This window comes from Hyperolius riggenbachi, chromosome 11 (genome assembly GCF_040937935.1).
Source record: "Hyperolius riggenbachi isolate aHypRig1 chromosome 11, aHypRig1.pri, whole genome shotgun sequence".
NCBI classification, from domain to species: Eukaryota; Metazoa; Chordata; class Amphibia; order Anura; family Hyperoliidae; genus Hyperolius; species Hyperolius riggenbachi.
Window position 1 is genome coordinate 17,719,782 of NC_090656.1, and position 11,912 is coordinate 17,731,693.

The 11,912-nt window shown below is 44.5% G+C and overlaps 1 protein-coding gene across 2 annotated transcripts in view; it reads left to right on the forward strand.

Annotated features, from left to right (window-relative positions):
* PLEKHG4 (pleckstrin homology and RhoGEF domain containing G4) overlaps window positions 1-11,912 on the forward strand; it is a 202,385-nt gene that overhangs the window by 163,456 nt on the left and 27,017 nt on the right. For both annotated transcript variants that reach the window (XM_068260278.1, XM_068260277.1), the window contains exon 14: window positions 6,795-7,702. In XM_068260278.1, the coding sequence (XP_068116379.1) occupies window positions 6,795-7,702 (908 nt within the window). The remainder of the gene's footprint in view (window positions 1-6,794; window positions 7,703-11,912) is intronic.

The following is an 11,912-nucleotide window of genomic DNA, read 5'->3' on the forward strand; positions in this document are numbered from 1 at the left end:
TGCTAGCTGGATCACGCACGATTTTGTCCAATTAGCAATGAAACCTCACTTGGGAGAGTACTGGGTCCACAACGACAGTTCTGCAGACCCTTCAGTGGTATGGGACTCCTACAAAGCCGTTACAAGAGGGCACTATATTAAAACTATTAATGATGCCAGAACCCAAGACAGGATTTACCTCACGAGAGCTGAACAAGAGGCAGCCTCTGCCGAGGCTGACCATATATCCCTCAAAACAAATGCATCATACGCAAAGTGGCAAGTCACTCTTACACACCTCAAAGACAGACAGAAACAGGCCTCCTCTAAAATTGAATCTGCCAGACAACTCCGTATATATGAACAAGGGGACAGAACTGGGAAATTATTAGCATACTTAATTGGGGAAGAAAAACCCTCCTTCCATATTGGGGCTATCAAAGATGATCAAGGAGTAACACTCACAGATGCAAGGAGCATTAATACAGAATTCTTAAAATACTACCAGTCTCTATATACCTCCCACACTTCCTATCATCCAGACCAGCTTCACATCTTCTTGGCCACATTTCGCCTTCCGCAGGTATCTGCTGAAGATAGAGTTTTCCTGGAGGCAGATATCTCGGAGGGAGAGATTCGAGGGGTTATTAAAAACTTACCAAACGCAAAGTCACCGGGCACAGACGGATTTCCCCCAGAATTTTATAAACAGTATAAGAAACAACTTGCACCTCACCTTAAAGAGGTCTTCAAACATGCTCTGGAAAATAATACCCTCCCACAATCCATGAAGGAAGCCCTCATCACAGTCCTCCCCAAAAAAGGCAAAGACCCACTTCTTTGTTCTTCTTATAGGCCAATTTCCCTACTAAATCAAGACTACAAAATCCTCGCAAAAATTCTTTCTATCAGAATTAATACCTTCATTACAAAATTGATACATCCAGACCAGTCCGGCTTTATACCTGGTAAAGGCACAGACATAAATATTAGAAGACTTATGACTAACCTCTATTTAACACATAATAATTCTAAGACACGGATTATTGTATCACTAGATGCCGAAAAGGCCTTCGATGCAGTGGAGTGGACATTTCTTTGGGAAACCCTTCTGAAATTTGGCTTTGGTGCCGAGTTTGTGAACTGGCTCAGGATCCTCTACACTGCGCCGGAGGCCAGAGTACGCACTGGTCTCGATGTGTCTCAACCATTTAAATTATTTCGAGGTACGAGACAAGGTTGCCCCTTGTCACCCACATTATTTGCATTAGCAGTCGAACCCCTAGCCACTCTGCTCCGCTCAAATGACCTCATAAAAGGCCTTCAATTTGGGGAACGAGTGGAGAAACTGTCATTATATGCGGATGACATTCTCCTGTACCTAGCAGACTCAGGTCCCTCCTTGACCGCAGCACTACACACAATTCAGGAATTTGGCAGGTTCTCAGGCTTCAAAGTGAACTGGGAAAAATCATTAATTATCCCACTAGACAGCCAGATACCAGTTGCTCCCAGCCCCACTCCACTCCAATGGGTATCCGAGTTCACTTACCTTGGGATTAAAATCACCAGAGACCCCAAAGATTACCGTAAGCTTAACCTTGACCCCATTCTTTCCAAACTCAAAACCAAGTGCAAGGCATGGCAAACCCTTCCATTAACACTAGTAGGCAGACTCAATGCTATAAAAATGAATATGTTACCCAAATTCCTTTATTTCTTCCGTAATTCTCCAGTCTCAATCCCAAATCAATATTTTAAAGAAATCCATAAAGCCATTACATCCTTTTTATGGTACCCCAAATCCCCACGGATAGCTCTTCCCTCCTTACAACTGGACCAATATCAGGGGGGCCTTGGGCTGCCCGATTTTGAGCGGTATTACTGGGCCTCTGTCCTAGTATCCGCCAGGTGGTGGTTTGAACAATCAGCACAAAACCCAGCAACGGCTTTAGAAGCAGAAATTATGGGTTCCTTCACAGCCCTTACTAGCCTCCCGTTCCGAGGAAGCAAACATATCCCCCGGGCAACACCCAACATGCTGATGACGGTGCAGGTCTGGGAGAAAGTGAACAACTTATCCAACCAACCAGGGCAGACCTCGCCCTACACCCCCCTCTGGAATAACCCCTCCATTCCAGAATTCCTCACTATTCCAGATCCCAAAATCTGGGCGGATCATGGGATTTACAAGCTCACTGACATAGTAGATAATAATACACTCAAATCCTTCTCTACCCTAAAGCGTGAATTTCATCTCCCAAATCATATGCAGTTCCGCTATCTACAATTGAAGCATGCTTTCACTGCTCAATTCTTTTCACGAGGGGGACAACTCCTGCTGCAGTCCCATGCCACTGAGGGGGAAATAGCAAAAACTGGGCTAGAACACGTGGTCTCGGTACTCTACAAGACATTCCCTTATAGGGGACAATCCAATATCACCAAACTCTATCTAAAATGGAAAAAAGATATACCAGCACTCAATGAGGAGGTCTGGGGCACAGTCCTGGGATACTATGTTACCACCAATGTATCTGCCCGGGACAAGCTTATTGCCTTTAAATTTTTACATAGAAGTTACTTATCCCCCGCCCGTTTGGAAAAATTCGACCCCAGTTCACTAGGGGCATGCAATAGATGTGGATACCCCCATGCTGATTTTTTCCATATAACTTGGCAATGTCCCCAAGTTCAATTATACTGGTCTCAGATACATGCAACACTGCAAGGTGTCTTCGGGATGTCCTTGGACCTTGCCCCCGACCTCATGTTACTTGGATATGTAGCAGATGAGGCACTTTCCACGCACAAGATGCTGGCACTTCGAACCCTTACCTCCTACGCCCGAAAAATGATTGTGTTGAATTGGAATAAACCCTTGCCCCCAAAAAAGAATGACTGGGTATCGCTTGTGCACAAAGAATTAATCATATTGAAGCGGGTATATCGCAACCGTAAATGCCGGAAAAAATTTACAAAAGTATGGTCGTGCTGGACTTCTTACCACAATCTTCATTTGGAAGACTGACTCACTTGATGTAACAATTTAACACTAAACTAAGCAGCAGACAGGGGAGCGCATGGTCTGTCCAGGAAGGGCCAGGCCTAGCATAATTGCTGGTCTTGGACCCACGGACTGCTGGCCCTCTCACCAGGGCAGCCGAGTCACAGGAGTTATAAGCCACAAATGTTGTATGTTGTTGTTATGTGAATGTTGTAATGCACTGTTGTATTACTATGCAATTTAAAAACAAATAAAAATTATTCTTTCAAAAAAAAAAGAGAACGACGGGTCCGTCAGACCCTCCTGCTAAGCGGATTGTTCAGAAACAGCCTCAGTCTGCAGACAGACTGTACACACGCACTACTGTCGGGAGAACGACCGCCCACGGACCCGTCGTTCTCTTTAGTAGCGTGTGTACGCACCTTACCAGTACTTTACAGAAAATAATCTAATTACAGAAAATCTAACAGAAAAATCTAACAGAAAATTGTATGGTGTGTACTCCAATGTAGAGTTAGCTGAGGATCATACAGAGCACTATATAATCTCCAATATTTTGCATCCTCGCAGTGTTCCCTTATTTCAGTGTAGAGTCCGGCATGTGTGTATATTTAAGGTCCATACACACATTGAATTGTTATCTGCAGATGATTGGCCAATTTCACCACTTCCATGTAGTATGAGAGCATTCCTACTCGATCTGTTCATAGTATTCAAAATGCCTCATATCTATATGGAGATGGTAAAATTGGCCAGTTATCTGCAGATAAATTGGATGTTTGTACGAAGCCTTATGCCTGGCACAAACCATGCAATTTCCTGGCAGATTGAATTGATTATTTCCAACAGGTCAGATCTGATTTCCTATTGTTTTTCTGATTGACTATGTATAGTGATACAGTAGTATAGTAGTAGTAATACAGAGTATAAGTTATCGAAAAAACAATCAGAAATCTGATCGTAACTGTTGGGAATAATCAATTTGACCAGTTTATCTAACGGGAAATTGCATGGTGTGTAGCAGGCATTAGATTGCTGGCCGCCTTGTCTGAAGAACACAGACAGCCTGAGGATAGTATGGAAATGTTTCCTCATTACTGCACACTCTGCTGCCTGTCATTCTTGCCTCTCTCCTGACACACACGGGACCTGCGCCCCCTTTTTGGGTCAGCGGTCAGGTGATCAAATTCCTCAGCAGAACAGGAACATTTGTGCGCCTCGGCGGGAGTCTGGGGTCCAGTTTCTCACACACAGAGCAGAGGTTTTGTTCCTCAGGAAGGACTATTATGCATACATGGTGGGTGGTGCCCGTGGACTGGGTGGTTGGCACCGGGCTGTCTCAGAGCGAGCTTCAGAGGCAGAACATGAGCTCACAGGCTTTCCATCGAGGAACAGAAAATAAATCGGGGATAAAAACAGCAGAGATTCCTCATGGATGAACTCATTACAGCTACGCTGGGCTTTCGTTTAGGAAGTAAGGATGGTTGATGTGTAGGAATTTGTTTCCTGTACTTTTGTGGCACCAACACAATACAATTTAATGCTTCATACACAACCGTTCATGTCACCAATTTTTTAAGTCCAGACTAACCAGCAAGCTCCTGGTGACCCAGAACTCATTGGAGTGTGTAAGGGACTACAATGGTCCTAAAAGCCCCCTTACTAAGATGTTAAGAAAAACAAAAATTTGCTTTCCTAAAACAGAAAGAATTTGCGATAATTCAGGCTGGAGTGAGCTCGAGATGTCTCCCAGAGCAACACTGCTGAATATATGCAAATTAACCATTGTACCCTTAGAAGCTAAACACACCTCCAGTCCACACACTGTAATGCGTGTACAGCTGTCTGTGAGGGTGAGCAGGGGATACAGTGTGTGGGTTATATATATTTCATGTGAGGAACACTGATGTCTAAACAATGATAGTTTCCCATGTGTTTTGAGGTACTGGTGGTGTGAAGAGAAGAACATATACGGAGGAGTACCAGTGATCTGATATAGAGCTTAGTTTGTGCTGTCTGTGGGTCAGGGCAGCCCCTTGGGCCAGGTGAGTGCGCCACCTAATAGACTGCAGCACCTGGTGGCAGAGGTGGTCCTGTTAGCCCCTTTTTCTTGACAGAGAATATACCCTAGGGTGATGTTCCCTGACCAAATAGTGCAGACTATGCTATGATTTTGTTTTGCTTTTTTCTCTGTTTTTATTGTCTTTTTCATTGCTGTTCCAATCTCCACTTGAATTCTGTGGCAGAGTGAATTCGATTTCTTGACTTTTAACAGGATTTTTAAGATTCCAGTCAGTGTCGGATGTGAGATCTTTATAGGAAACGCCCTCTGATAGATTGTGGTTTGTTATTAAAGGAAAACTTCAGCCTAAACAAACATACATACTGTCATTAAGTTACATTAGTTATGTTAATTAAAATAGGTTATATAATCTTTTACCCACCCTGTTCTAAAAGAACAGGCAAATGTTTGTGATTTCATTGGGGCTGCCATCTTTTTGGTTGAAAGGAAGTGACAGAGCGCACGTGTCCTGATCACTCCTCCCAGCTGTGCGCTAGGCTTCAAATCTAAATTTAAAAAAAAAAGAAACAAATTTGCACCAAAACAGCAAAACGAAAAAAACATCAGAAATCCCAACATGCTTTGCACAGCATCAGGTGAAAAATGCCCTGGCAGTTTTCTTCTGTGCAGCTAAAAATGAGGCTTGGGTAAGAGAAATAAAGTTCTGATTCTGTGAAACTGTTAAACACCAAGCCTTTTCAGTTCTGCTGAGTAGATTTTTAGTCTGGAGGTTCACTTTAAGCGTACACGTAATGTTGTAGTGGAAGTGCAGCGTGTCGGGACTGGATAGGGCAAGATACATTAAGGGGAAGAGCAATTGATATTTACCTGTGATTTATCAGTGAGGTTTACTATATTCCTGACACAGTGCCAACAAGAAAAAGAGCTGTCACTTGCATGCCTGAAGATTAACTCTTTCAGGCAGTAAAAGAAAAACAGCCTGGTTAGTAATGTATTGTACTGCACATATGCATGTTTATCTCATCATGTCACATGTCGCCTCGGGTACACTTTAAAATTGTGGAGTGTTGGGGCAGCTCGATGTATTTGTTTTTGGACAGTGTCCTCTTCCAGACAGACTAAATCTCAAAGTGCTCACATCATGCTTGTTTCTGAATTTAAAGTCAGACGACGAAGATCTTCATGCTTCATATATGGTTACGGATAGGAGAGAGAGAGCGATATCTACAATGCTGCTACGCCAGGGTGTGATTTGTTCAGCTGGATAGGAAGTTAGGCAAGATCAAAGCCTAGAGCATTTGCATGTAAATGCCCGGTCCTGTAATTGGCACAGGAGTTGGCCGGGTTCTATAGGGAGCTCCTGTGGTGCCAATGGCAGATCCTGAGAATCGCCCCACCCAGAACTCTGTGATGTTCACAAATCTTATCCAGCGGGCAGAACCGCTCTACGCTGGCGGGGGCAACACTGAAGAGGGTTTTGTTTCCTTGGCATTGAGACGGGTCCGATGTTTCTGTCTTCCCTCAATAGTCGCTCTTCTGCACTAGTCTCCCGTGACCTGGCAGGGCTCTGATTTCTTTCCATATACTCCACAATTCCATGTCCTTCTACAACTTATGGCGAAGACAGTGTATACTTCATGGTAATCATTTAGCTACTTAATTCAGTAGAGGCAAAGGCCGATGTCCTCAGATACTGATATCTCACATCAACCAATGTATTCTTGTGCTAATGTGAATAAAATATCCATGGCTGCTTTGTTCTGACTCCTGTCTTTGTTCCTTCAGGCGTATGAATGGGCTCTGGAAGGGATGCGACATCTTGCCACCATTAGCTTGGATGACTGTAACTCTAAAGAGCTTTGCACTGGTGCCATCGAGAGTCTGGAGAAGTACCAAGTCCAGCACCCTGAGATCCCCGAGAAGAAGTTTGAGGAGATGAGGGAGCTGGCCTACGAGCTGAAGAGCGACAAGGGGGCCAAGCAGTGGAAGTTTGCCTGGTCCAAGTGCCAGGAGGCCAGGCAGGTGTTTGAGAAGAAACTGGAGGCAGCATTGAGGGCTAAGAACGGCCTCTCGGGAGAGCAGAACTCTGTACGTTCCATTTCACAGAGGAGGCATTCGGACTGTGTAGAGCAGAAAGTGCACTCTGAGAAGAGCCCAAATACTTCCTATTTCCAGAAGAAGCCTTTTGGTTCCCCGCTGTGCAATAGGGAGAGGAAGTTGGGGAGAGTTCTCTGTAACCGACCTGAGGTTGGATATTTATCGGACCAGATGTCGAGTAGAGGGAGTTCCTCCTGCTCGAGTGCCAGCTCTGTTGCCTCATCTGATTTCCGAGCGCGTAAAATGTCTCTTCAGAGTATCCCTAGTGAGGACTTCAGTCTAGAAATGCTACAGCAGGTGCCTTCCGGGTCCTCCACTCCCACCTCGTGTCGTCCTTTGGGGCGGAGGTTACTGAGAAAGGCACAGAGTTTTGACCTCCCTGGATCTGATGGTGGGGCTCATGGTTGTCAGAGAAGACTGAGTGAGCCGGCCAGGCGAGGAAATACTGGGGTGTTCATTAAAGGACTGGAAGTGAGTAGCACAGAGCTTACGGACCGACCTTGCAGTCCCAGACAACCAGTGGACTGGTCAGCGGAAAGGCTACTTAGCGATAGGAGGAGCAGCATCTCTTCGGCTGATGGGAGGAGCCGCAGCAGGTAAGGGACATTATAGCATGTGTTCTGTATAATGCTCCTGTTCACTGCATGCCTTTTGTTACTTAGTCATTTGAATTTTGACACCAGCCGCTAAATCTCTCCAGCATTGGTGAGAAGTATGACGTACTAACAGCAGCCTTGATATTATGATTTGGAGGCCATCAGTAGCGGTCTGTCTGCAATGTACAGCTTTGACGGATCTGAGATGAAAAACTAACTATAACAAGTAACTTGTGCAAGTAACTTGTCTAAATATCTTATCTAAAGTTTAGATAGTTTACACAGCATATCTATCTGCAAACTGCTTCAACAGTATATGATTATTTCTTCCTGTAATACAATGAGAGCGGCCATGTTCTGTTTGTAAACATTACACACATCTCCAGCCCTCAGCCTGTGAAAACTTCACTCCCTCTCCTCCTCCCCTCGGCTTCTGAAATCTCTGGCTAGTACCACCTCCTCCTCCACAGACTGAGCTCCCATAAGCCCTTGCTACATGGGTCTCAGGGTGCCAAGGCACTGGAAAAGCTGTGGGCGAGGCTTGTTTTGTTTATAGGGAATTAGAGTTTTAAACCAAAACCAAAAATAGGTATTTGGGTTAAGGAATGCCCTATAAACTATATGAAAGGAACACAATTCTGCAATGAGTAAAAGTTTATCTCGGATCCACTTTAAACCAGAAGGAATCACTACAATACAGGACACACAGGGGGCGTAGCAATAGGGGGTGCAGAGGTAGCCACCGCATCGGGGCCCTTGGGCCAGAGGGGCCCCAAAGGGCCCTCCCTCAACTACAGTATTAGCTCTTTATTGGTCCTGTGCTGGTAATAATCACTTCTATAGATACTTTGAATAGTGGTAATCATTAACAAACAGTTCCCCATCCCCTTTTTCCACCTCTGACACTGTAGTTGCCATTGGCAGGTTTTGGTGCACCAAATCAATTTTTATGTATCAAGTGCTTGGGGGGCCCCATTGTAAAACTTGCATCGGGGCCCACATCTCCTTAGCTACGCCACTGAGGACACATAGTTGCAGAGCAGCAGACTCCCTATTTTGTTTGTAATGATCAAAAGGACACAAAACCCCTGCCATGGAAAATAGCACTGCTAGGTCGCACAATATGTCCAGCTACAGAAATGAAGCTGTTCAGCTTTTAGTATAGCCGAGATAAAATGAACCGCCAATTATTGCATACAGTTATCCTTATTAGACCCCTACAGTTCTGGAAACCTTTCCTGTGGAATTCTCGGGCACAAGATTACATCTTCCACAGCACCTGAAAGACCAGGTCAGAAACCCCGTCTTCTCCCCTTTCTGCTTATCCTTTTGTTTACATGCCTGCCTTTAAAGCCCCATACACGCCAATAACGGCTGCCTCAGCCAATAATCTGAGTGTGTACAGCAGCCCCCAACCGTTGCGCCGGCAAGCAATCCGCCAGGTGGATCAATTTTAGCTGAGGGACAGTCGATACCTTTGTTCACACCGCTCGCCCCTCCCATGTGTGGCCCTCCTCTGGCGGCCCCCTCCTCCTCCCCACGTTACAATAGAATACGTCATCAGCTGACTCCACATCTGTACAGCCTCACCTATTTCACCTGCGGGATCAGGTCCCGATCCCCATCGGGCCACTTCAATCACCCGTGTGCACGACGAGTCTTAACTGAGGAGTAAGCTGGATCAGACTCCACATCTCTTGCGTCTCAATAGGTTGAGCAGTTCTCAAGGTTCGGGGAGGGAATTATCTTTTTTTTTCATGAGAGATTAGCACTTCGACCTGCTGAGTTATGGGTGGAGAAGCCTCATCCAAGTCCCAGCCCCACCTGAGGCTCACATCTCACATCTTTGATTAACATTGAAATAACATAGAAAGCCATTGTGATGCATATAAAGAAAACAGAGATGCTTATCGATTTCTGGAAACTGGGCCTTTGTGTTTTGTGGCAGCATCTTGCTCATTGCACATGTTGTAGGGATAGTGCGACACACAACTGGTGCTTGCTCTGGCAGCATCCCTCAGTAAACATTGCAGAGAGGTGGTAGATACTGCTGGTAAGCTAACTGTAACTTATGTGCTGCCGGTTTGTCAAAACCGACATATGTATACTTTACATTATATGCATTAGTACTTGTGCTGAAAGTGTGTGGTGGTGGAGCAGGTGCGTAAGACTCTGAGGAGTCAAAACTGTGTTGTGGTGGAGGGCTTTTAGGTTCTTTTTGGCCCAATACCAAAAACTTGTGGTTCTCCATATCCTATACCGAGTATCCTGTAGAGTTCTGCCTGTAATATGTTGTGGTATATATTGCTGGCAAGGTTACACAGCCACCACTGTCTCTCTGCGCCGCAAGGAGTTTTTGCAGCAAGCAATAAGAACAAGTCTTTCACTTTTGGGGAATTTTGGCAGTTATGATTGTTAGACAGACTGCCACAGTGTGACATCTTTGCTGCATCCAGCAGTGAAGTCTATTAAACACATTTATTGGCACTTGGCGGCGTCTGGTTCTCTTCATTGGAGTAACAGCAGGAGCAGAATTTATTCAGCTAAAATGTGCGGGGCAGATCTTCCCACCCAGCTGTCAGTGGAGTAAAAATACCTCCTGTTAGAATTCACCCCACCCCATCTGCTTATGTATCGGGGAATGTGACATTATTGCGCTGCCATTTAGGGAGACTGATCAGAAGTGAAGCTTTCCGACTGTTGGCAAATCTGACTAACCCCATAACAGCTAAGCAGTATACTAATCTATTGCCATTAATTAGTAATACTCATCGTTTTTGGATTCATTGCACAACTGAACTCTTTTCAATACAAACAGTATATTAAAAGTACCAGGCTGACATCTTGCATGCTGCATCTAGTAGCTACTTATTGCTGGAGGGTGGGAGTTATTTCTCCCAGCAGATTACCTGACCCCGCCCACCTCCTCCCACTGCTCAGAGATTAACACTTTGTGGCCAGCACTGCAGATTTATAAAAGCCATGGCACATGTCATCAATTTCCCCTGCCTGCAATTAGAAGGTATATTTTACTGCTGTTTTACTTATTTTAATAAACATTATTTGGGGAGGGTGTGGTAAGAAGCAATGCTTTATTACACACTGAGCAGGGGCAAAGCCAGAGAGACAGGTAATAAACTATTAATAATGAAAATAAGCAGTACAATGCATTATATTCCAAACAATATTAATGAAAAGAAGATACGCACACTAGAGCTTTTACCCCTGTAGTAAGAGTTGGGGCTGTTTCCATGTTTCCACTAGATGCAAAATTTTGCGTGCATTTGCTGCACACAAATTTGCATATCGATGTATTTCAAAAGGCTTATTTCCATTATATGTGAAATTCACATCCAGGAAAAATGTGTACAGCTGTGCAGTGCTTTCATTAACGGCAATAGAGATGGAAAAAAAAACCTGAAAAAAAATAGAGATTATGCATATGAATTTGCATGTAAAATGCATGCGATTTTTCGGCCAAAAATTAGCATGCGAATTTGCATGATTCTAGTGAAAACATACCCTAAAACATATTAAATTGCACAGTGTTTAGCCTGAGGTCTATAACTGTGCGATAAATGGGCAGCTCCCTGTAGATATCCATCCCACGAAAGGCCTTAGATTGTAAGCCTTTGTGGCAGGACCCACCCTCTTTGTGTAGCTTACTTGATTGTACACTCACAGAATAATGTGAACTTTGGACTACTACTCCCATTGTATGATCTGGCATTGTGTGTCTTACTGTTAATTACCTGTATTGTGTTGTCTGCCACCTTATTTATTGTACAGCGCTGTGTAATATGTTAGCGCTATATAAATCCAATCAATAAAAAGGGAAGTTATCTTGTGCAATTAGCTCCTGTTTTGAGAAGGGAATGCTGCATGTTTGTGTCTGAGATGTAATCTCTGTAATTCACAAATGAAAGCAGAGCTCTGGGACTGGTCTGCAGAGAAGGAGCAGGTTATAAGTTACTGAACACGAGAATGTTGTGCCCCTGTAGTGAGGGAGTGGAATGGGCAGCGATGCGCTGAGATGACGGCCAGGGGCAGGCTATTAGGCACAGTCCTTTCTCCAGAGCTGCTTCTGGGGAATATGTTATTGATAAACAGCTGGCCAGCCATCCCGACACGTAACTCAGGGGAGGAGGGGAACAAATCAGCGGAATTTGGGAAACACTCCAAGCTCAAATGGAACATTTGCTTCTGTTGA